Source organism: Berghia stephanieae, chromosome 3 (genome assembly GCF_034508935.2).
Source record: "Berghia stephanieae isolate SIO BIC M18660-M18661 chromosome 3, UCSD_Bste_1.3, whole genome shotgun sequence".
Classification (NCBI taxonomy): domain Eukaryota; kingdom Metazoa; phylum Mollusca; class Gastropoda; order Nudibranchia; family Aeolidiidae; genus Berghia; species Berghia stephanieae.
Window position 1 is genome coordinate 23,391,745 of NC_088362.1, and position 26,867 is coordinate 23,418,611.

Genomic DNA, 26,867 nt, shown 5'->3' on the forward strand with positions numbered 1-26,867 from the left:
ATACACAATACACACGCAAAGGTGAAGTTTGTTGATTTCAGTGAGAGAAACGCGTTTCGATCAGTCAATGGATGGTTGCTGTTTTCAGTTTTTAACTTTAGGGACTCTCTATATAGAGTTGTAAAACTTACACTCGTAAGAGAAAAAGATAACCTCTCTCTTTTTGTTGTTTTATTATTTTAAGAAAAAAAAATTGTGGTATACTTTTTACTGGGCTGAATGCTCCTTGTTCAAGCCGCTAATAATAACATGAGAAAACGAAAGTAGATAGGGATAGAGACAAAACTCGTCAACTTGTTATGAATGGAAAGGGATCTGAATTTTAATGTATTTTGCCACATTTATTCATTAAGAAACGGCGTGGATTTAGTACATAAAATGAGGATCCAGGTTATCCCGACTTTTAAACCGGTCTCGTGTACTTCACGATTCACATGTGAAATGATTGAATATGAATTAATTAGATAGGTGGATATCCTTTTGCCTTTACTTTACCTTACGTTCTTGATTCTTACTTAATTTACTGTCTAAGCTTTTACATAGCTTACGTTATTCCTAAACATGTCTGTCAATAAGTTTTCAGTTTATTCACAATAAATTAACTCTTGGGATTATAGGATCTCGAAATAACTTAATAACAAAATGATTAAATACAAACGATAGTAATTTAATGAAACTTGAATGATAATAAAAGGGAAAAGTTTGATCAGAAGTCTTAGCTTGTTGTTGTTATCAGTTCATGATTCGTGAGAGAGCGGAAGACTTCGCTCGCTTCGTCCAAAGCTCCATTCGTCTTTTTCGCTCCCTACATTACCCCCCTCCCAGCTGTATACCACATAGTTTACAGCGCTAGTCTTGATATCGAGGAGGGAGCCTTGACTGTCTACCGGACCTGGTGGTAATTGTAACGTCTCTATTTGGGCGTGTTTTGTCTGATACCGCCTCTTCCAATGTAGCAGGTTTTGTATCTGAACCTGGTCCTAATTGGGGCTTCCTTGTTTGCTGTATTGTTGTTGGAGCGATGTGTGCTGCTTTCAGGCGATCTACAGTTACCTTCTCTTTTTTTCCTTTAATGTCTAATACAAAATATTTGTCATTTGTCTCTAAAATTCGATAAGGGCCGTCATAGTGCCGTTGTAAAGGGGAACGGTGAGAGTCAATGCGAACGTAAACGTAACCGGTAGAAGTTAGATTGGTAGGCATGTAAACAGGCTGATTCCCATGAAAGTTGGGTGGAGTTGAAGCCAGTGATTGCATGGTTAATTTGAGTTGCTTCACGAAATCTGAACTAGGCTCTATGTGCGGAGTGTTTTTGAGTTGCAGTATTTCTCCTGGAAGACATAGTGTTGAACCGTAAACCATTTCGGCAGGTGAGCAATCGGCCTCAAGTCTCCAAGAAGAACGAATTCCAAGAAGAACCAATGGGAGTTCTGAGTACCAATTTGGAGAAGTTGTTCTCGCCTTCAATGCACTTTTGAGTTGTCTGTGAAAGCGCTCGACCATCCCGTTTGCTTGTGGGTGGTATGCCGTCGTGTTGTTGGTCTTGATGCCAAGCAACTTCCCAAATTCTGACCAAAGCGTCGAGGTGAATTGTCTACCTCGGTCAGAGGTAATGTCTGTTGGCACACCAAACCGCGATATCCAATGTTGTAGAACAGCTTGTGCGCATGTTGTAGCATGTGCATCTGGTAGTGGAATTGCTTCGGGCCAACGAGTAAAACGGTCTATTATGGTGAAAATGTATGACATGCCTTGACTTGTTGGTAAAGGGCCAACAAGATCAACGTGTAGGCTAGAAAATCGTGTGTCTGGTTGTGGTAAGCGAATTGATAACGGTGATTTGGTATGTCGACTGATCTTTGATGCTTGGCAGGCATGGCACTCTTTACACCAGCGACGAATATCTCGTTTCATACTCTCCCAAACAAAACGCTGACAAATGAGTTTTTGTGTGGGTCTTGGGCCAGAGTGTGATAGGCCGTGCAATTGGTCGAAAATCAGATGTGTCCACGATTTGGGTAGAATGGGCCTTAGTCTTCCAGTTGACGTGTCACAGAGGATGACATGGGTGTCGAAGTCGACATATTGGAGATTTAAACCTGTTGTTTTCGACATGTAGCTCTCCATCTCTCCTGAATCACGTTGGTCTTTAGATAAACGTGCAAAATCTCCCGGGGATAGGTTGTGATCTCCCTTGGATGATGCATTGATTGTTAAACGGGAGAGGGCATCAGCGACGACATTGAACTTTCCTCGGAGATGTTGTATATCTGTAGTAAATTCGGCTATGTAGGAGAGGTGTCTCGTCTGCCGCGGCGATCTATCCGTTTGACTTCTGATCGCTGTAACTAATGGTTGGTGGTCAGTGTAAATTGTAAACGACTGGCCTTCCAGATAATGTCTGAAGTGTTTGATTGCGGAATAGGCGGCGAGGAGTTCTCGATCAAACGCACTGTTATTTCTTCTCTGTTTCAGACAATTTCCGTGAGTAGAAAGCAAGGGGAATCCACGATTTACCATCCTGTAGTTGCTCTATTTGCGCACCAACAGCTACGTTTGAAGCATCGACAGTGAGGCTCGTTGGCACATTTTGACGAGGATGATGGAGGAGGACGATGTTTTTGAGAGAGTTTTTGGCTTGTTCAAAAGCCTTTTGACAGTCTGTGGACCATTCGATGCGTTGGCCTTTGCCGCTTGCCTGAGCATGCAGTTGAGCAAGTGTGTCAGCGATGTGTGGCATGAACCGATGATAGTAATTGATCATGCCGAGAAATCGTTGGAGCCCGGTGCGGTCAGTTGGTGGTTCACTGTTGACTAATGCGGAAACTCGGTCAGGATGTGGAAGAATACCTTGCGATGTGATACGGTGGCCAAGAAAGTCAAGTTCGCTAGCCCCAAATACACACTTGCCTTTGTTGATAACCAACCCGTTGTCAGAAAGAAGCTGAAACAGCTGGTGAAGGTGTTCACGGTGTTCTTCATGGGAGTGGCTGGCTATTAGAATATCATCGATGTAGCCGAATGCAAAAGGAGCGTTTCTCAGGATTCCATCCATAAGCCTCTGGAATGTCTGGGCAGCATTCTTAAGGCCGAATGGCATACGTACAAACTCCCAGAGGCCAAATGGAGTAGTTATTGCGGTTTTTGGAATGGATGTAGTTGCTGTCAGTTTATCCTCGGTAAGACGACGAACTCTGGCGTGAACTGGCGGTCCGTCTGTAACTATATGCAGCTCCACACCATGCTTGTTGACAGGTGAACTGAATCTTGGAGTAAGCAATTGTGGAAATTCTGACAACATGCATGAGTATGAGGTTTTCTCTGCGAAGGAAAGTCCCGAAACCGAGTGGGAGGTTCTAGTTGGCTGAAGCGAGGCTAAAACACTGCCGAGTGACATAAGGCGTCTACCTTTTAAGTCAATGAGGAGTTCATGTTGAATAAAAAAATCTGCTCCGAGTATAGGTCTCGTGACGTCTGCCAGAACGAACTCATGTGTAAGAAGTTTTTTTTGTCCAAAGTGGAGCGTGAACGTTCGTTTTCCCCATGAACGGATAGAGGTACCGTTAGCTGCTAATAAGGGTGAGGAGGGGGAGTTGCATTTTCTCTCGTGGACAGATGCTGGAAAAACTGAAACGTCCGCTCCGGTATCTATTAGGAAATGTATTCCTGATCGTCTGTCCGTGATTGAAAAGGTGTTCGTGGCTGTGTCTGGTGTGCCAGCAGTCGCCACTTCTAACTGCTGGCCTTGTCGTTTCCCAAAGGAGTAAAACTACACCCTGGCTGACACCGTTGAGCTTTGAATCCAAACTTAGTGTGGTAAAAACACACAAACCGTCTCTGTTGACCAAATGATCTGTTGCCACGTGACTGTTGTGCCCGATTGGGTTTGAAACTCGCGGCGTCGATGTGGGTTTGTCCATTGTTTTCAATAGGTGTGAAACCGCCACTGGATTCTTGTCTTGTCAACGAAGCTACGACATTGTTTGTGTTTCGTAGATCCATAGTGCCATCAGCAAGTCTTGCGGTTGCTTTCGTCTCCCAAATCCTGTCAGCAGCCTCAGCTAGAAGTTCTACGTCAACGATATTCTGACTAGCTAAAATGCATTGGATGTCAGGAGGGAGGTTTGACAGGAAAAGTGCCCGTTTCAATGTTTGGGGGTCATCATTCAATGAGTTGATTTTCCTCAGCAGCGCTGTTGGTCGTTTGTCACCCATTCCGTTGAGATTAAGCAGTTCGAAATCCTTTTGGGCTTGAGACTTGCCGAATGTCTTGATAAGTGATTTTTTAAGCGTCTCATATTTATTTTCATGTGGAGGGTTTGTGAGTACTGCCTGCATTTCTTCTGCAGTGTTTACATCTAGAGTGCTAACAACATAGTCGTATTTTGTTTGGTCTTCTGTGATACCGCGAGTGTTAAATTGTGCTTCAATTCTTGCAAACCAAACGTCTGGTGACTTTGTCCAGAATTCTGGCAGTTTTAGTGAGACTGCCCCAACCGTGCTTTGACTTTGTTGGGAGGATTGGAGGACAAGGAGTTGTTGCAAAAGGTCAGAAAGTTCGTTTTTATGTTCTGCCATGTTCAGCGTCGGGGTCACCAGTATAGGATCTCGAAATAACTTAATAACAAAATGATTAAATACAAACGATAGTAATTTAATGAAACTTGAATGATAATAAAAGGGAAAAGTTTGATCAGAAGTCTTAGCTTGTTGTTGTTATCAGTTCATGATTCGTGAGAGAGCGGAAGACTTCGCTCGCTTCGTCCAAAGCTCCATTCGTCTTTTTCGCTCCCTACAGGATAAGGCCGGTCAAATATTATCTCCAAACTCAAACCCTTCTTACCAGCCTTATACTTAATATTGCCATATTATTAATTTTGTTGAAATACCAAAATAATTCATAGGAAAAGCCAAAACAGTATTGCTAGATTTAATGTTAATTTATATAAAGCAGAAATTAAATGATTCATTTTAATCTAAAAGATAATTGGATTTGGTATTTTGGCTTTTTTTTTTCAAATCGTATCATTTCACATATATTTTAGACAAATTAATCATACTAATTTCACAATCTATACATTATCATTATTCATTATACACTTTGGCAAGTCAAGAAGATGTGATTTTAAAAATAATTAAATCAACACTTCAAAATTTATGTCCACTTCTATACGCAATTTAGCAAAAACAAAAAAAGTGATGCATAATTTGGCATTTTTCGTGTCTCATTTGGCATTTCTTGCTTTATAAATTAATCCTTCAACATGTGAACTGAAATACAAACAGGTAAGTTGTTATATATATATATATATATATATATCAAGGATTACTATACTGAACAGTATAGTTGTCCTTGATATATATATATATATATATATATATATATATATAATATATATATATATATATATAATATATATATATATATAATAATTTTTTTTCTCTTTTAAAATTATCTTTTCCATCAGAATATTGGCATTGAAAACAATTTGGTTTGAGGGTATATTTGTCAACAATGGCCATCACGTGGAGTCTAAGACGCGCAGCAAGGAAAGGGGAATGGTCAAAGTTGTCCAGCAACAGAGTTTGTGCTGCCTTTCTTCAATCTCTTTCCATTTGTGATAGTAGGATGAGAATAAAGTCATGGATTCACACAACACAATCCACCCAATGTCATTCAGCAACTGAAAATGAGAAAACATATAAGACTGCAAGGTTTCCCGAAGACAAAGTCGTCGAGCGGCTAGTGGGGAATACACCTGGTAATTATGAATTTATAAGCCCCCATTTTATTCCATTCTCTCCCGTGAAAACTGGTGAAAGCAATAATCTCAAAACAAATGGTTAATAAAGCAGGTCAGAAATTAATATTCTGCAATGTTTTACCCTTTTCAAGAACTACTTGCAATTATAGAATTGTTTGTCCTATTTCCAATGCAAGATCTCCCTTTATGACATAGGGGATGTAATAAAGTAATAAAGTAATGATTGACAATAACACATATCTTGAATGAGAACCATTCCATGAGTTTATGAAATTATTTTAATTACAATTATTATTATTATTATTATTATTATTATTATTATTATTATTATTATTATTATTATTATTATTATTATTATTATTATCTTAAATATATAGCCACAGAGCTGATGGACCAGGTTTCTTGTAGCATTAAATGGCTTTTGCTTCTTGTTACCTTTGGATAGGACACTTACTAGTCTATCACAAAGGTATAGAGAGAGAATAGGAAGAAGAGAAATGTCGGTTGATTTCAGTCTGTATGACGTAGTTTGATATATTATAAATTATTGTAACCATGCAACGTTATAGAAAGTATAAATAAATGACAAATTGCCATATTTATGAACAATAGAGATTTATTATTATTATTATTATTATTATTATTATTATTATTATTACTTTCTTCTAATTAAAGTAGTTCTTTTATTACAACTTGATGTCAAATCTATTTTTACGACAGAGCACACAGTGCTTTATGTAAATGACAGCAGACTAACCAATGGCACTGTATGTACCCTGAGATCTATGGTCATATCATCACAAGTCCATGGATATCTCATTGGAATCATTCATGGTGTGCTTCAGAAATCCACACTGAACTGCCTTGAAATTGATTTAAAGAAATGTTTTGATAAAACTACAAATCGAATTATATTAAACCTGACTTTCTGTTTTATTTTATTAAATGTTATTTCTGCTAATTGTTGATGAATGTTTTTCATATTCAATGTTTTGTTATTGGAGTCATGATTCCACAAGATCTTTTGGGTTTTTTTCAACAGACAGTCAACAGAGAAGACTCCTATTAAAGCCAGACTCACCTCCCGATTCACAGCTTTTACGTGTGGCTGTGATTGGGAGACCGAATTGTGGCAAATCAACTTTAACTAATGCTCTCATGGGTTGGAGGGTAAGATTTTTTCACCATTTGAAAAATATTTCTTATTAAGGTGAGCTGTTTTAGTTTGAGTTTGAGCCAAATTCCCCGTTCATCAAGTTACCTGCTCTATTTGTTGTAATGAGAGACTTATGATATTATCTTTAGAATGTTGATGTCCCAACTGACTAAATTGTAAAACACCTAAAGCAGGGCATTTATCGTCTATAACTATAAGGGCTATATAAATGCTTTTTTTTTCTCTAGTGTACTTCACTTCAAAATCCTTCTCATGACAGAAATTAACTTGCAAATTTAATATTTTTGTTATTGCTTTTTAATAACTTTGGATTTGAATTCTGGAACTATCTTTGTTTACTCTCTCACTTATATAAATCTATTTTTTATCTGATGCAGGTAACTTCAGTATCTGAAAAGGTGCACACAACACGAAAGAACACAATGGGCATATTCACTCAAGATAAAACTCAAATTGTAAGTCCTATATTATTTTGCTTATTTTCATAATTTCCAATATTTTAGATTCTTGTCTCATATTGCTATTATGGTTCTTTTTATTCCTTTCTTTCTTCCACCTGTCCACCTTCTCCCTCCCTTCATCTTCCTCCTGTTCCTATTGCTCCTTCAATTTTTTATTAACCAGCATCAGGAAATAAGATACAGATGAGCAAAAAAATCCTTTTATTCTTGTAAGGGTCTGTTACACAGGAGGGATAATCCAGCCGTGTGCGGCTATGTGGTCTATGGTATGGCACTCGCCTTTGGATCAAAAGGTCCTGGGTTCGAGTCCTGCTCTTAGCGGCGCATAATTGAGTCCTCGGATAAGGCTCTTTATTCATATTCTGTCACCATCCTCATGTGTAAAATGAGTACCTGGCAGTTAACATTGTTGTCTCTGTCAGAGAAAAATGTGATATCTCCTAACAGGCGTAATGTCTTGTTCTACATGTTAAGTGTTGCTTTTGGCTAGGACCCCTTATAAAGCACTTTAAGCATGTTTAGTGATTATTGTGCTATATGAAAATGCTTAAGTTTGTATCAGCTGCTGCAGTACAGCACCACAAGTAGGCAAGGTGAAATGACATGGTCAACGTCATTAAGATCAGCAGGGAGTCAAACTTTGTACCATCTGGGTATTAAGATAAAGACCATTCCACTGTGCCGCACTGCTCCTTAAGCTAGTTATCTTAACCAATAAGTAATTCACTTCCAAATAAGAAAGCTTTGTAAAAAGCAAATTAAAATAGTGTAAATTTTAGAATCACTAGTAACATCGGAATATATTTGACCAACTTTGTTGAAGTATGATTCCAATTTCAACACATGATGAACTATTATACGTCCAAATTTTGTCAAATATTAATCTATTTTCAGGTATTTTTGGATACCCCTGGAATACTTCTGCCAGGTAACAGAAAGAGGTAGTTGTTGAAAATGTTATTTTTCATCTTCATTATGCAGGTCTAAAAATGTAATCTAATTTTGTTTCATGAGTTCTATCTATTGCATTTTATGTATTCTACTTATTTTTGTTTCTTGCATAGTTATTGATGTAGAATCGTTTACAAATTATAAATAAAGGGTTATTTTTCATATCTTTTTTTTTCTTTCTGAAAGTTCTGCTCGTTTAGAAATCTAAGGGAGGAAATTATATTATCACTGACACTCTTCTAATGATTGAGAAAATTTTTTATTATTGCAGACACAAGCTAGAAAAAACACTTGAAATTGATCCTGCAAGAAGTTTGTCTACCGCTGATTTGGGTATGTATATTGATAAGCATTTTTGAGAATTTTATGATGAAAGCAGATGAATGAAATTTTATATGAACATTTAACATTTATTAGAGCATTTTGATTATGAATCTAGGCGACTACAGTGTTTACCAGTCGAAAAACTTTTTTAAAAAGTGAGCTTTTATATAGCGCAATATCCACTAAACATGATCAAAATGCTTTACAAGGGGTCCCTGGCCAACAGCAACACTTCATATGTAGGACGAGACATGAGGCCTGTTTGGCGATATTACAATTTTTTTGGACAGAGACAACGCTGTTAACAGCCAGGTACTCATTTTACACCTGAGTATGGTGAGAGAATGTGAGTAAAGAGCGTTTTCCAAGGACTCAACTTTGCGCCGAGTGAGGCTCAAACCCAGGAACTTCCAATCAGAAAGCGAGTGTCATACCACAAGACCACATAGTCGCACATAGATTCTTAGAGAGAAAAGAAAAACTTGGGGTTTTATATTGAACTCTATCCATTAAATTTGCTCAAAGTGCTTCTCATGGGGTCCCAAGCCAACAGCAACTCTTACTTGAGCATTTACTTCACATTTTGGACGAGACATGAGGTCTGTAAGGCGCTATTGCAAGCTTTTTTAGACAGATACAATGATGTTACCAGCCAGGTAATCATTTTACACCTGAGTATGGTGAGAGAATGTGAGTTTGCTCTTCAGACCTTTCGCCGAGGACTCAACTTTGCCCTGCACAGCTCAAACCAAGGACTTACTGGTCCTAAGGTGAGTGTCATACCACAAGACCACAAAGCCACACAAAAACATCTTCTAAATCATGCAATACAAGAATGCCACGATTGAACTCAGTGATTTTATTGTTTGGTTTGGATCTTATTTAACTTTTAGGCCTTCAGAGCCATGAGGCTGGTGTTTATCCTGGTTTCTGTAGGGCTAAACAGACAATAGCAATTGTTTGGTTCCCTTTGGATAGAACGTTAATGTTCTACCAACTGAGCTATTGGGACCTCTAATGATATACAAACTCTGATAATTCTTCTTCTTCTTCTTCTTCTTCTTCTTCTGCTTCTTCTTCTTCTTCTTCTTCTTCTTCTTCTTCTTCTTCTTCTTCTTCTTCTTCTTCTTCTTCTTCTTCTTCTTCTTCTTCTTCTTCTTCTTCTTCTTCCTCCCCCTATTTTTTTCTTTAAAGTAAGTTTATAAAAGTCATTTAATACAGAAACGAAGTGAAACTGCACAGACTCACCTCTCAGGACACAAACTCATTACCAACCGTTTAATTGAAAAACGGGGTTAAAAAGTCTGCGGTTTTTATTTTTATACCAGAGAAGAATATCACAGTCTGTAACCATTAAATAAACATAATGTGAGAAAGTATGTATAGACTTTAACATTGATTTTTTCTTTCTTTTTTTTTTCAATATTTTGATTTAGTTGTCACAATGGTTGATGCCTCATGTAAACAAGCAACCAAAGTCATGGACCCTAATATAATGCAATTGTTGTTTTTGTATCACAATATTCCATCTGTATTGGTTCTAAATAAAGTAAGTCAATGTATGTATGTGATATCACTATTTAATATTGAATCTCTCAGAGTAACACCTTAACCATTGATCTAAATAAAGCTTTAAAAATCTTTGGGCACTCCTATTATGTTTAAGATTACCTTTCTTATCTTCGTTGTGAACCGATAAAAATGACCTGCTTCAAAAAGCATTTTGAGAACTGTTAAATTCACTGTTCAATATCTATGTCGGACATGCCTTTTGCTCCCTTTTGGTCTCCACTGGATGCTTTACATGATGGATAAAATATGTGTTGTGTGACTTTTTAACTATTGTTTTGGAGTGACATGTGATTAGTTTTTATGTTTGTGCACCTACTGTTATGTCTGTTGCTTTACTAATTTAGTTACTTGATCCCCAAGGCCGTTAAAGATTGTTAGCCGAAAAATTTTTCTTCTCAGATTGACCTCTTGAAGAAGAAGGATTCTCTCCTCCAAGTTGTTCGTATATTGACTGATGGTGTGATTGGTGGGCAATCACATGACAGAAGTGGAAAAAGGAAATCGAGGAGTCAGATGTTTGATGCTGTGGCTGGAGATTCAAAGAATGCTGGAATGGCAACACCAAAATTAGATGGTAAACTTGACTTGACTTAACTTACATGGCCTTTTCTATAAATTTGGCCGCCCTGCCTGTTATTGAAAAATGAATGTTTTATAATCATTGTGGACAAACCTTAGCTGTTATTGAATGTCTCTCATCACCTTGAACCCAAAAAATATTTGGGATTTTTATCTCAGATTGCCATCATGTTGAGATGAACTAGATTCTGAAACAAGACTATCTATTTCTATTTCATATTTGTGATCATTTGAAATTTAAATTTTCTTTTTAGCATAAAACTATGTTGGTACTGGCTAGCATATTTTCTTTATTTCTTTATAAATTTTCATTAGATGAAAACCAGCTCACCTCAAAAATAATAAATTAAATTTTCAACACACACCTTTGAAGCTTTTGGCATAAATCCGAAAAATTAATTGTCGAAAATGGCTCTAGAGAAATAACTACTAAACCAAAATATGCTATAAAAGAAGATAATATTTGAGCTTTACAAGTATTTTATGAACAATTATTAATATTAAGAAGAACAGATTAATTGAATGCATGCTTGACTTCATTTATTTCCAATTTTGAATTATTTACAATAATCTCTCCTTTTTAGACTTTCATACAGACTTTACACCTTTGACTGCTGAGCCAAGCTGGGAAGAATATTTTGATCAAGTGCGCCGAGCCAGACAAGTTGTGAGCAAACGAAATGGGTGGCCACTTTTCTCTGAAGTATTTACAGTATCATCTTTAAAAGGGGATGGTGTTGAAAGATTGAAGGTAAGAGATTCTATGACGAATAAGATCTGAAAAAGTGTGGATGACAAAACCTATTTTGTCACTTTGATATTTAATGAACAAGAAAGATCTATGGGAAGTTACAGGACTGTTTCATTTGCAGCTTCTTTTCAGTACTCTAGTTGGTATATTATCTGGACCCACCTCTACAATGCATCAAGACAAAGTAGTTTATTTTTTCACTACATTTTCAATGACACGGAAATCTTGAATATAGGACCAGGCCTATTTGTTCAAGATTTCCTTGTTTTGAGATTTCTGTGTTGAGTATTTTACAAAGAATGTGAGGGGTTAAACGTGGGTGGTTTAGGTACAGTCTCATTACAATGAGGTATGTGTGCAGCGTTTAGTGCATCGTGTTTCATTCGATAACAGGTGGTTATCTCTCCCTTCAGTGTACCATACTAAGAAGACATAGCCATCACATTGCATTGTTGATTACACTCAGCATTGGACGTCATTGTCTAAGAATCTGGTTCCTAATCATTACCTCTCTTCAATGATCTCCCTGGCATCTCTCTTTTCACCTTATCTCCTTACCCCTAATCACTTCTTTTATTTTAACACATAACAGTAGCAGTCTCATGACATCACTACCTCGCTTGTCTCCCACTGGTACTGGTACACGTTAGAGTGAAGTGTCGCATGCACACTCTCTCTCCCTCTCTCTCTCTCTCTCTCTCTCTCTCTCTCTCTCTCTCTCTCTCTCTCTCGATTTTCATGTTGCCAGTATTATGGAAATAGAGGGATTAAAACAGGGAATTGAGATATGTTCTAGATTTCTGTGATTTCGAGATTTTCAGTTCTAGATTTCTGTGATTTCGAGATTTTCATGTTGAAATTTGTTTTTGAGGTCTATCCTACAAAAGGAGTCACAATGGTTCAGTAGGGAATGTTGATAGCTCAAACTGTAACTCACAAATGAAGAGATCAGTATTGTTCTCAATTTCAGTCAGGGTTTGTTTTGGGTTTTTTAAAACTCTGTTCATGCAACACTATTTTTGTAACAGAATTTGTTAAATCCTGCTAATTTAAAAGGTAATAAGTGTGATTGCTGATGTCCATTTTACACCAAGAGACTGATTTTTAGATAATTAATAATAAGCCAGATAACCCACACAAAGCAAGCAATTGGCACAAAGTCTCTCGCTCAAAAGAAAATAAGTAGATAAAGAGAGGAGCTCAAATTCAGATCCTGTAGATATTCTCTCGAATCCTAATCCTATTGGCCATCTAACACCTCTTAATTGAAAGTAGCCTTGACTAAGAGATTAGACCCCTATTTAATTGAATACTACTCTATGATATCACTTACACTGCTGTGAACTTTTTTGTCCATCAAGGATTACCTTGTTTCCCAAGCAGTTTCGAGACCATGGGACTATCACAGCAGTCTTGTGACAGACCAAACCCCAGAGGAGGTTATTTTGATGTGCATCCGAGAGAAAATATTGGATAATCTGAGGAATGAAGTCCCCTACCAACTTGGATTGGTAATTTTATTGTTTATTGAGGGGGGGGGGGGGGTATTTTGTTTTTGTTATACTGTTTTCTTTTGGGGTTTTTTTTTTTTTCCGTTTGGAGTTTTTTCTCAAACTTTTTTCAAATGTGTCCATCTTCTCTTTATTAGTTTTCCTATACATAATTAGTAATGACCTCTTGATAAAGTCTATATGATTGTATCCTAGTCAAAGCGCTGTGGTGATAAGTTCTTGAGGAAAGCTTTTTACTTGTAATTTGAACGTTACTATAAGAGATGGTCACTAAATTAAAAGTTTTCCGACCATCAAAATTGCCTCTGTCATGAAATAGTCACAACAGGACAGTAGATCCTAATCATTTGATTTTATAATTTCTTACCTTAACTTTCTGAAGATGCATCCCATAAATATACTGGACCAATTGTCGGCCATGTAGACTCATCCTGTATATATGCAGGATTGCACAGTGTGAAAATTAATTTCGTTTTTTATGTGCTTGTGAATGCGGGACTCGCTTTCACCATTAGTTAAACATTTTACCATCCAATGGTGCAGGGCAGTATCAATACTCGATAACTAGTTTCGATTTTATAGAGATTTATAGAAAGTCAGTCTAGATGGGCAAAGACTCGATATTTATCGATATTTTTAGCTTCAGAAATGCTTTGAAATATACCATTCAGAAGAGAATTACGCTCAAGAATGACACTTTATTAGTTACTTTTAACCTTTTTTATGCGTTGTTGGGTGTTTTCTTTTATTTTATGTTCTAATTAATACTCAAAATCAGTTTTTATTCAATACAAGTTGTTTTCCCGGAATTTTTGCAGAAAACCAAACAATACACATTTTCGATAAATCACATCATTAAAATTATAACAGATAGAGTTATGCAGTTTATTTTATATATAACAGTCAGTATCAAACCAATCGTATCACATTCATGAAGATACAACACTAACTTTATGAATAACTTGGTTTTTCAAAACCATAAAAGAAAAAGTCTTCAACGCTCGCAGAGGTTTAAAAAAAAACCTTTCTCAAGATAGTTAAAGTCGAGAATCTGATCCAATTTCTGCTTGCCATTTTACTTAAAGTGTCACAAAAATACTAGTCAAGGCAAAAAAAAAAAATTCAGTTTGGTTATATATAGAATTCCAAAATGAAATATGTTTTCAAAGTACATTAGATTCATATTTTTAACTCTATCCAGACCACTGACAAAATATACAGAGAAAATAACTGTTACACTTTGTCAATGTTTTTTCCTAGGACATAGTGTTGCTAGAAATGGATGAAGAGGATGATCTGCTCAACATCATCATCAATATCAAATGTGCCACGCCAAGACAGCTGGTAAGTTCTCATACTTTAATCATGAGGTAGCATTTGAAATCTGACAATATAGTTTGATTCCCATTTTAACGAATATTATTCCTTCCTTTCTACTACAGAATAATGCAAATGTTGCTGCTTGAAGTTCCAAGAAATAAATAACAATTGACAAATAGAATGGTGGCTTCAATGTAGTAAACAAAGGCAGATAATGTGGACATTTCGAGTTTCCCCCTTTTCAACAAAACATGACGAATGAAACACTTAAGACTAAAGATATCTTTAGTGTTTAATTCATTGTATTGTGTTGACAATAGGTAGTCTAAACCCGTCTCTGAGTAAGCAAGTGAGACCGATATTTCGGTCATTTTGGTCAACTTCACTGCTCCATTAAATAAAAACCATCAAAGTTATGACAATGAAACTTTGAGCAAACGACAGTGCTTTCTTTTCTCTTTCGTTTCATGGTATTTTTATTTTGTTAAAAGAATATTTACATTTTCAAAATATTTTTTACAATATGCATACTTTCACGGCCAAACGCGCACAGAAAATCGTGGTCCAGAGCACCTACTGCTGTTTAAAGTCTTGGCAACAAGCGCCGTGGAATCATATTCGCATGAGAAGTGTATGTTTTTGTTGTCGAAATATCACTCTTTCTAGTGGTGTCACGGGCTAATTTCTAAGTTGGCTACAAGTGGGCTAAAATCTCATTTTAATTTTTCAAATAACAAAAAAATGCATTTTTACTGGAAAAATCGGAAAACCCTTACCATCATATTAAAATTCAGCCTTTTTTCTTTATAATATCAAAAAATCCTAATAATACCAAACCACGGCGCTTGTTGCGTCAATTTACAAAACAGCCGGTCGAAGCCACTTTCTTTTTCTACCGTACGCCATTACTGCAATGTGTGTGTAGCTACTGCTCTCACATTTTTTCATCGTTATGGCGACCTCACGGTCTGAAACTGCCAACATCTTGCACAAACTAATTGGTAAGTGTTACTATATATTGTTTTCAGTCATGATTTGAAAAGTTAATAGATAAATATTAGTTTATTTTGATTTAATTGCCCAAGTCACTGTCATCGAGTCATCACTGCCATCCGTCGACCAACCGGTCACTTTCTAAAGTTTGTTTATTTTCTTCAGTTCGGTCAATTCACAGTCTGACTATCGAATTTGTATTTTCAAAAGTATATTTCAATTTATAGCCTATTGATTTGTTTCTCTTTTGTTTATTTTAACTGATATATTAGCTGGTGTTGATGCGTTTTTCTCGTATTCTGAATCAGAATGGCTGCCAAAAATATGGTCTTATTTCAGTTTTCTGATCGAAGTGGACTAGTCCATTATATAGAATGGGGGTTGTCATAGATTATAAATTGAGTTTTGCTTTTCGATTTTAAGTTATCAAAGGTCTCCCATTGAGATTTATTGTATTATTTACCGACCAAAAGAGTTATCAAAGACACTGGCAGGCACAAGTTCATCATTTAATGAAAATATTTTGAGATACGTACCCCGTATTTTAGCTCATTAACCTTAAGCAGCCTGTTGATTTGGAACAGTCCAAAGCTGTTGATATATTAGACATTTTTTCTATTAACCTTTTAGATTACTAAATTATTAGTTCTTTAAACTTCTACTTAGCTAATAATAATGTAGGCTTTGTTTTAGTTATTGATATTGATAATGATATTTGCATTCATAGTTTTTGGGCTTTTAAAAAAGCCCCCCCCCCCCCCCTTCTCTCTCTCTCTCATATTTTTTTCTCAGCCAACATGCTATATTCTTATTTGATTTATTATTGTACTTTCAAATGGAATAAGAACATTTTCTCTTGCATCTATTTTACGGATGATATATATATTATATTTATTATATAGCTGGGTTTTCGGATTGATTTCCTAAGCAGAATGTGCTTATATTTGATGTCATGATTGGATAGTTTTATTTTGATATTCTAATCTACATGTGAGGTCTAGGAAGAAATTGTCATAAACATTCATTTATCTTTTTTTCTTTCACCACAGCGGATGATAGCTACCATGCCATGTTTAAAAGGTTTACCAGAGAAGAAAAGGGAAGAAGACCTGATGCCAATCCACCAACCCTCACCAATCGAGTGCTTGTCCAGCTGTGGGATATCATGCTGTTCAGTGGCCAAGAACAGAAGATGGTATGTTACACCTACTCTTATGTCATACCCAATTTTCCTGTAATGTGTGTTTAAGAATGTTGCTATGGTATGGATAGTGAAAGTACCGTCTTTTTAGCACAAATACAAAACATTTATAAAACACTTATTCGAAGTAAACAGCATGACTGGTTTACAATTTGTTTAACTAATTACTGTTTTTAAGTTGATCCCGTCTTGATGTTTAAAGTATTTATTTAGCTTAATAGTAGGTACCACAAGTTGTCCGCCGCGCACGGTGGAAACTCGCCGGCCGCGGGCAAGAAAAATTAAATTCTCCTATTTTCAACAGGCCACTACTCGAAAGCCTTGTAATCGATACCAATAAAAGTTGCACACATGAAAACTCTACCCTTTGGACGCTGAAATATATAAATATGAAGTATGTAGTTCTTCTCTAAGTGTTTCAATTCTCGTGTCAAAAAGGTATACCTTTTCACAGATTGTGCGGCAGGCTGCCGTAAGTGAGACGAGCGTTATTTCGGTTCATTTCATTCAAAATAACATCGCTCGACCAGGAATTGAGATATCGATATAATTTTTTCGATACCGTGCAGGGGAGATTACTGCCGTCACTTTCATGCCACTTTCTTCTATGGCGGCTTAGTGGAAGGTTGTGAAATCGTTGAATGAACACTTTCATGACTTCGTAGACGGCATTTCCCAAGTTTTTCAAAATACAAAGTGGTATACTTATAAAGCTCATTAATTGCTCTTTTTAAATGAGCATGATTTATAAACATATTTGTTTCCCTGCTCGAGCGGTTCTTTGTTAAACCCGCCTTCCCATGCAAACAATCTCCCTGCGAGAGTCGACCATCGCTGTACCGAGTGACTGGAGTGGGTCACGGCTTTTCCAATGGCCGACGCATCCCCCGTAATGGCTGGCCCGGAGATGGAAAATCACCACACGCTTGTAGAAACTGTCTTAAATCCTTCAATCCGTGAGTATTTTGTTATTTTTTATTATGTGGCCTTTTATTGCAGCTAGTGATTTTATTTTGATCCAAACTGAAATTAAAATAACTGCGTTGTCCCAACTACCGCAGGTGGGTGGTAAAATTACTGGTAACAGCCAAGCAAAGGAAGAGATCGCTTTGGCCCTTGGCCTAGTTAGAGAAGTCGTAGAGAACTGAACAGTGTTATTATAAATTACAAGTTAATATTTTATCTAGCCAGGTGATGGAAAGAATTGATTAGAAATACCAAAAAAAAAAAAAAAAAAAAAAAACGATTGAAAAATTACCCTAAGGTCAAGGTATCTAGATCTGTAACTCTAGTACTAGTAGTGACTAGGTTCTAATCTACCACACCCCCCCCCCCCCCCCCCCCCCCCCCTTCTTTTCACCCCCCCCCCCCCCCCCCTTTTTTTTTTCTCTCTTGTCTCAAATAATGGTAATTATACTAATACTAGCCTATAGTTAAAATTTGTAGACATAAGTAGTGCTCTTAAGAATAAAAAAAAGAGGGAGAGACAGATATGATATAGATCGTTATTATTATTATTATCATTATATTATTATTATTACTATTATTATTTTTTAAATTATATTTATTATCATTTTTTAAATTATTATTATTATTATTATCATCATCATCACAGTACCAAAATAACTTCTGTAATTGTTATGTAGCATCATTCTTTTTATTTGTTTGGTTTCTTTTTTTACTGTCTTTTTTTTATAGTGTTTCTCCTTTTTTTTTCCCGTTTGGTTTTAAAACTACTATTGGTAGTGTATTTAGTATTATATTTGTTCTTATATTTCTTGTCGATATTATTATAAATATTTTTAGATTAAAAACAAAAAAGTTGTACTTTATCATGATTCATATTACTACTAATTATAGAGATACAATGTGTTAACACATATTATAGTTGTATTCACATGCACACAGACTGACACACACACACACACATTTTTAAAAGTTTTTAAATGGGGACTTCTATGTTTTTCCTTTGTTTTCTCCAGGTGATGACACGTATGCTGCCATCAGAGCTTATTGTTTTGCCAAAGGCAAGGGACGTCGGCCAACTCTACCTTCTCTCGATGCACCATCCTACCGCACATTTGCGCAACTGAATTTCCTCAGGGAGGACGGAGGGCAACTTGGGATTCAGTAAGTTAGAAAAACGAAGAATAGGATTAAAGAATTTTACTTTTCATGTTTGTTTTTTTTTCAATGGTGAATGCAATGAACAAAGGTGTAAGTGGTGTAAGTAAAATGTCATGCTTCATTCCTGCTTCATCCTTTTTAAATTAAAAATTCTTTCACACCAAATCATGGCAAATATGAAACACCATGACCATGTGTGATAACAAACCACTCTACGTTGAATAATGGCTCTTTTCTCTTGGTATATTACTATTGTTATAATCAGTACCCTGGTTTCTTTAATGAAGGGGATTTTGTGGGGAAAAATAGCTACAAAATGCTATTTGACTTAACATTTACCAGATATAAAAGTGATAATAAACGTCATTTTATTACATATTGCTTTATGAGAGAGAGACACGATATGTATACATGATGTCCTTATGCACTAATAATAAAATTCTGATATTTATTCTCCATTGTTTCAGGTGACTGTATGGTACCAAAAGCTCTTTCCAGCAGCGACCATCACTAGAGGACAACTTGAACACAAGGTAAAAATGGTTATGGCATCACTGCACTTAAAACTGGATGATAAAGAGGAGATGGAAGCTGCTCTCAGTACGGTCGTGGACGTCAACTTACATGATATTCCGAAAGCCCTATCTCGCATTGGTTTGAATAGATCAATTTTGTTAAGTAATAATTATGACTTTGTTTTACCTACCAATTTTGTCATGAGCAATGATATAGTTTATTCCCTTGAATTGTTTAGATGTCAAGAAAAACAAACCAAAACTTTTTTTTGTGAATGGGTAAAGAAATTATTTCCAGCAGGAGATGCTGAAACGCCTTTGAAAGACACTCAAATACAATATCGCCTCCAGAAAATTGTCAAAGTAATCAAAGAATATAAAAAGAACAAATCAACAGATGCCTTAAATGATTTTCTCTCAAGACCATTCTCAGATTCTACTCCCATTGCAAACACAAAACATAGACCATCAGGAGAAACTGAAGCCCTTTCCAAGTTGAGGAAACTAGAAGCTGACCACCGAAGCCTAGCTCAAGCCCTTTGTAACAAGGATGAGAGAATTGAAGAGCTCAATTTAAAAGTTAAAGTTGTAAGAGAAGAAAACAAGAGACTTCAGACAATGAAAGAATCACTCCAGCATCAAGAAGAGCTGACAAAGCCCATACTGGCAGAGAAAAATGCCCTCGAGAAGTTAAGTAAAAGCTTAAAGATTGAGCGAGATCGCTTAAAGAAATCAAAGTCAAAGTCCTGTCAAAGAATTCACTTGCTACAGAAGCAGAATAAACAGCAAAAGCATGAACAGGATCTTTTGAAGATGGAAGTGCAGCGAAAAAATCTTGAATTAAATGATATGAATAGAAAGATTCAAGATGTAACCAATACAAGACATGAAGAAGTAGAAACGGAGATTCAAATGTTAAAGAAAAAATTGAAGTCTGAGCAGACTTTAAAGTCAAAATATAAACAAAAGCTTTTGAGAGCCCAAGCATTATCTGCAAATCTGCTTGAGGAAGTCACCAATAAAAATGAAAAGCATGTCCAGTTGAAAGTTTCCTGCACCAACAAGTACTCAGACAACATCAGACTTGCATACATGTCACTTCAAGGAGAAGCTAATGTCGCTGCCGAAAATGTAAGAAAGGCTGTGCAAATAGTGGCCAGGTACCTGTTTTCTACAGAACTTCGTGATGAAGATTTGCCCTCCCCTTCATCTGCCCTCAACTTCATGAGTGAAGCTTTAGTGATATCAAATCATCACATTACTGATTCTCTTCTCTCTAGCAGCCACTTCACCTATGCTACGGATGGAACAAGCAGGCAGAAAAAACGCTACCTGGAGAAACATGTTCAGTTGGACAATGGGAAAACTTTATTCCTTGGATACAGTGAAATCCCAAGTGACGACTCACAAACTCTGTTGGATACAACCATTCAAGCCTTCAAGAATTTGGCAGAGACAGCCCTCGACTGTTCAGAAGAGCCACATTTGGAAGAAGACATCATTTACAAGGAAATGATTAGCAAATTGAAATGTCTTATGTCAGATAGGGCTGCAGTGATGAAGTGTTTCGACAATAAGATGGCAGCTTATAAGAGTGATCTGTTAGGAGAAGAAACGTCAACACATTTTCTCTTCTGCAATGCTCACTTCCTTCTAGGGCTGAGTTCTGCTGCTACTGATGCTGCCAACAACATGGAGTTTGAAGTGAAAGGAAGTGGTACCAGATTGGGACGCGATAACAGTGTGAAATTTTCATCATTTGCTCAAAATAATGAGCCTGCAGTAAACCGCGCTCTCCGCACTACTGCAGAGGTTTTAGGCCCAAGGGGAGATGAAAAGAGTGGCTGTCGCGAAGAATGGTTGACTTTCCTGACATCACGGCAAAAGACGTCTCTATTCACCAGCTATCGTAGCAACAGGTTCAACAACCTCTTTGAAAATGCAACCGCTCTCCTCTACCACCAAGAGGACATCCAGGCATTCTTGACAGAATTCTGTTCAAATTCAAATCAAAAACTAGAAAGCATTCTGTTGGACATTTCTGACCACAATATTTTAGAGTTTATAGCAGCTCTGGCATTTTACAATGAAATGCTCTCCACACCTTACTGGAACTTGATGAAGAGCTCAAAACCGTACGGCCAGTTTCCAAAGTACGTTAGACTCATGAACCACACCTTTCAATCATGGATGTCAGATGATTTTGACTTATTTTTATCTTCACCTGTGTTTGAAGACTTTGCATCACTATCTTTTATCCTCCAGCACTTAAGATCAGGCTCATATGACATCAACAAAGTCACAATCTTCATCCAGCAGATCACACAGCAATGTTTTATTGTCTACGAACGACAGCTGCATGACTTTTTGGAGGGGAGATTGATGAAGAAGTACAGCAAATTCTAGACACCTGCCCACTGACCAACTTAACAGGGGAGCGTCTCTTTGGGGACTTAGATTTCGACATGTACAAGAGAAGGCATGCCTCCCTCCACTTACGTAGCAGTCTCAATATGTGGAAGCGTAACAAAACCTCATCCTACAGAAGCTGATTGCAAAAGCCATAAGACTCGCTCCAAAATGGAAAAAGAGAAGCAAAGAAGAACACAAAGCAGTAATTGAAAAGATAAAGCTGCGACTGAAAGAAAACAAGAGAAGAAAAGATGAAAAGCTAGTCAAGGCTTCCGAGAAGAAGATTGCCATAATGGATGACTTGATTAGTAGCGGTGGAGTCTGCAGAACAAAGGAGGATCTAGATGCATTAATGGAAAGACCAAACCCTCTTGAATGTTTACGCTCCCAAATAAGATATAGGAAGTTTTGTCTGGGGGAGAAAATTCAAGTAACAGGGAATATGAAGACCCTTTACTCCCGTTTATTGCAGCTTCTAGAGCTTTCTCCAAGTTCGTCTAGTGTTAACTAAGTACCGTGACAAAAGTAACGAGTAATTTTTAAAATCTGGTTTCAGTATAATATAAAAATTTTGCATTCAAATCTTTGACTTTACGCTCATGTTCTTTTCTCAAAATAAATCAATGAATTTTCTTTAACTTTAATAAGTCATGATACAGTACTGTTCATGATTTAAATGCACAGAGCATAAAATTCATGTTAATTTGATATATTATACAGCTTTGTAGCTTAATTGGTTATCATTTTATGACGATTTGGATTCAAATATTCAACATTTCTCGCGAATTTTTCTTTCATTTTCAGAATAAAATAACTCATGTCAATTAACAAGTCCAATATACAGTATTGTTAAATACTTTAATGAACAGAGCGTAAAATGCCCTTTAATTTGATATATTATTCAGCTATGTAGCTTCAGTCGTTATGATTTTTCGACAATTTGTATATCAATTTTTAACATTTCCTCTCGTTTTCTCGAGAAATAGGCAATTTTGCTTGTCATACCCCTTTCGGCACAGTATAAAATTGAAATTCAATGAACAAATTGTTTTAAAAAAATTGGGTATTATCTACACAGCAATGTTTGTGGATTCCTTGAATTTTGACCTTCTGGTTCATCTAAAAGTTACACTATGACTTCGAGAAAACATGCTTTTGAGCTCTGGCGGAGCAGAATTTTGCCTTTTTTATCTAAGTCCGAAGGAATTTTTGAAGTTTTGTAACTGTGATTTTCTTTTACATTTTTGATGTTACAATATTGTTTTCTTTTATCCTCAAACTGACCCATGCATAGATGTAATTTATGTAATCATATCCTATGAATCATTTTATTTTATTATTTTATTCCATGTTCAAAATGACTGAAAACTGAAGTCTGAACGGACCAAAAAAATACTAAGTCCGAATAAAACTTTAAAAATTCATATCTCATTTATTTCTTGTTCGATTTTTTTCAAATAAAGTTTGTTGTTCTTGTATTTACAATTTCTGTATGAATATGTCACTATATTCACTCTCTGAGTACTTTGAAAAATTGGCTTGTGGTACCTATTAATAGAGGAGAAACTCAACAATTATATTATTGTCATTGAAGCTTCTCATTTGTTTTGTCTTTTCTCTTTTGCGTTCAAAGCTTCATGCAGCATGTTTTGATAATTGAATGGTGTACATTTAACTCATAAGATGGGGTACTCCTCCCTTTAGGTGCTTTACAACTTGCAGACAAAGGCAATGGAGGTTTTCTGAATTTAATGTTCGATAAGGAAAATATTTTCTAAGTGCCTTTTGTTGAGGGCAGGCTGTCAATGTGTCATGTAGACGCAGGTTAGTAAACGTGTTCTAATTGGTCGGTAACAAACGATCTAATTCTAATAACAGCAAAAAATTGGGATCAGAGGTCAATGTTGCTATCCAGGGTGTCGTTATCCAGAGGTTGTACTGTATTATAAAAATTTAATGGTATCAGTAGACCCTATTAATGGCTTTTTTTGTCATGTGTGGACTTATCAATTTTTCATTGTTTCATGCAATTGTATGATTTTTTTTTCTCTTGAAGGTACAAGACTGGTTTGGCTACCTCTACAGTGACCATCCTCTTTTGCAAGCATCATGTGATCGGCTACGCAGCATAATGTCCTCTGCATATTCAAGAGCTTTTCAATTGGTGGATGGTCCTCAGGATGTGTTCAGGGAGTATTTAGATAATGTTTTTGACTTTAATTTTATTTCAGATGTTTTATCAGCAGCTCATATTGACAGGAAAATTTTGTTAGGAGACCATGAAGACTTCATAAGACCAAATGACTTCAAACTTTCAAATAAAATAGTTTTAGATTTAGAAAAATTTCAAACTTCAGAGAGATTAAACTCCAACTTTACAGCCAACTGGCTTTTCTTTATAATCAGTGGAACTGAACAAAAAGATGGGGATAAAATGTTATCAAGAATTTGATCTTAAGGATAAATAAACTAAAAGCTCAAAAAAAGAAACTCAATCAAGTAAAAAAATCAGTGCAAATGAATTTGAGCAATTTTTAGATGAAGAATTCATATATGAAATACAACATTTTTCAGGAAGACAAACTAAAAATTTGATTAGTATCAAATGACTTAAATGAAACTCCAATTGAATCTAATGTATGCAAAATTACAAATGCTAAGGAATCTTCTCAGCCAAATTTTGAATTTTTAAAAAACAGAATAGATGCTCTTGAGAAACAACTTGAACTTTCTGATAAAGTGAAAAGGGACAATTTAAAATTAATTGCACGATGAGTTAAAGAGGAGAATAGAGTTGAGTAGAGGTGTCTGCCAAAATAACGAAGTAGATAATTTGCTAGAGAAACTTTTAACATCTCAGAAATCAAAAAAACAAATAACAGAAGCAATTAAAGATCAAATTAGATACCATAAAGTTATTAGAAATGTAAAAGATATAAACCTTAGCCTGTCAGGGTCTCATGAAGAATTGGTCTCAAAATTAAAAAGTTTTCTTGGCTAGCAATATTTTTTTCTTGATTCTCATTTCATAATCCATTGTATCACCATGGTATTGGTCTTTTCAAATTTTAACATTTACTAAACTCGTTTTTGCGATATTTTTAGCATTATCTTAGTTAAGCACACCTGTATGTATAATTAAATTCAATCCATTTGTATTTTGTGATAAAAAAATGTATTTAAAAAATTGATTAATAAATGTCATTTTGTTAAACATGACAAAATGAAAGATTTTTATCCTGTTGTTCTGACTTTATTTATAAATCAGTGTTGTTTTTGTTTTCAGAAATGAATAGAGCTCATTGTCCTCTTTTGATTGATACCAAGATCATCAAGATCGGTTAATAAGTAAATATTTTGGAGTTTTCAAAATTCTCTACTTTTGGCTAATTTTACTCTTTTCGCGAGCGCGTGCGAAAAATGGATTTTTCGCTCTCTTTGAAGTCGTGGAACTGAAAAAGTATGCATCTAAACCTATTGAAAAAAATTGGAGGCATTCACAGCAACATTTTGTCTGGCTCAAATTAATTTTAATGAGTTTGCTTGATTTACGTTCTTGCACTGCTGGTTCAAAAATGAGGGTTTTGGGCCATCTGTACGGGACCGTATTTCGACCTGTTTTTGCGAAAACTCAAATTGTCATAACTTCCTTAAAAATTAAGATATTTAGATGATTTTGGTATCGTTTCACTCAGGACAACTAGCTCTATCAATTGAACAGCTTAGAAATATCATGTGAGAGTGATCTAATTTTGGGTTTAGACTACCTATTGACAAGGGAAAACCCCAAAATGTCCATGTTATCTTTCTTCATTTATTAAATTGAAGCTTCCATCCCATTTGACTGTTGTTATTAGTTTCCACTGCAGAGAAAAAAAAAACTGATGTTAACAGAATGTTAGTAGGTAACTGATTAGCTTGTCCAGTACTAAACTTTTTCAATGTAAAAGAAAACTCTCAGAAACCAAAGACCAGACTTTTTTAACATGAATTAAATTCTATGCATGGAAACCTCCATCAATGAAAGTAAATTTTGAAAATCGTGCCATGCTGTGGCTGACATCTGCAAAGATCTTGGGTGTGTAAATTTAATATTTTTGCTCGTTTGTTTTCTAAAGTTTAGACAAAGTTTTCAGCCAAACAGTATTCTCCAATTATCTTGTTACACAATTACGAAAAAAAAACAATTGTCTGAATAACATGAATGCATTCATGAGCAGAAAATGGGCAATGGGCAGATGACCATCTCATGTTGTGTTCCTTGATTTCAAAGTGTTTTTTGTTTTGTTTTTTTGCGGAGTAAGTACAACATTGTTTAATTATCTTATGTTTAGTTATAAATTAATTGCCTTTATTTTTAAATATATTATCCTTCAATCTAAAATTTAAATCAGTTTCACTGGGGGGTTTTTTCCACTGTTTCAGACTATCTTTTTAGGCAAGGAAGGACAAATGATCCACAAGATATCGAGTCAGGCAAAGCAAGCAATGATGAATACCTTTCGTTGTGACATCCGTCTTAAACTGGTAGCTGTATTAAGGCAAGACAAGAGAAGATAACTGACATCCAAAATATCAGAAGTTCTGTGGCAGTAATTTAAATCTGGCATGATTTTGAAGCAAGATGTAGCAGCCCCTTACCTTAATATTAATAGTATTGATGGTGTAAAATGACTCCTTATCGTCAATAAAGATCTTTTTGGTGCTTATGTTATTCTGTTTTTGTTATTTTCTTAAACGCATTCTTGTTTTTTTTTCTAGAAGAGACACTGACAAAAGATACCTATAAGAGATTTGTAGGATTGACCCTTAAGTGGTACTACACTACAACAAAACAGTCGGCTGACAGTTTTGTCAAGTATCATGCTGTTGGTCTGAATGTCTTTGCACTCTTCTGCATTAGGAGTAACTTTTTTCAACCTGACCAAATTGGGATGGTTGGCAGGTCTGGACATCCATAATTTAGAAAATAATCACAATTCTTTTAGAATACTGCTATGATAAGAATACAAGCACGAATGCTGCACAATGTTAAACATTTATCTTTCAACTCAATAGTACAATAATGGAGAAAGTCACCACAAATTATATAAAATCTGCAGTGATGGGCAATCCGCCTTTTGCAGATAAAGACGTTGAACTTGAATGTAAAAAATGCTGAAGAGTTGGGAGTGCCTGTTACTGTGTAGAGGGGTTCAACCACAGCCA

General features: G+C 35.9%; 2 protein-coding genes and 1 long non-coding RNA gene across 7 annotated transcripts; 2 read left to right on the forward strand and 1 right to left on the reverse strand.

Moving 5' to 3' along the window:
* On the forward strand, nt 1–26,368 carry LOC144967378 (GTPase Era, mitochondrial-like). Of its 5 annotated transcripts, XM_078904501.1 has the most exons (14): nt 43–135; nt 5,183–5,286; nt 5,469–5,762; nt 6,808–6,935; nt 7,320–7,397; nt 8,298–8,344; nt 8,626–8,687; nt 10,115–10,227; nt 10,650–10,824; nt 11,414–11,580; nt 12,942–13,091; nt 14,352–14,435; nt 16,454–16,599; nt 23,716–23,921. In XM_078904501.1, exons 3-14 carry the CDS (start codon nt 5,516–5,518, stop codon nt 23,789–23,791), a joined length of 1,473 nt encoding a protein of 490 aa, XP_078760627.1. In that variant the 5' UTR covers nt 43–135; nt 5,183–5,286; nt 5,469–5,515; the 3' UTR covers nt 23,792–23,921. The 5 variants fall into 5 exon arrangements, with proteins under 5 accessions (XP_078760629.1, XP_078760626.1, XP_078760630.1 ...); XM_078904500.1 differs by lacking the exon at nt 5,183–5,286 and having other exon boundaries at nt 7–135; nt 23,716–24,893; XM_078904502.1 differs by lacking the exons at nt 43–135; nt 5,183–5,286 and adding an exon at nt 363–468.
* Nucleotides 3,733–4,578, reverse strand: LOC144969177 (uncharacterized). The gene has a single exon (XM_078908287.1). It carries the CDS (start codon nt 4,576–4,578, stop codon nt 3,733–3,735), a length of 846 nt encoding a protein of 281 aa, XP_078764413.1.
* On the forward strand, nt 17,411–19,203 carry LOC144966882 (uncharacterized). The gene is made up of 3 exons (XR_013644291.1): nt 17,411–17,561; nt 18,588–18,735; nt 19,200–19,203. It is a non-coding gene; the product is annotated as an uncharacterized LOC144966882 (long non-coding RNA).
* Nucleotides 26,369–26,867: the final 499 nt, after the last annotated feature.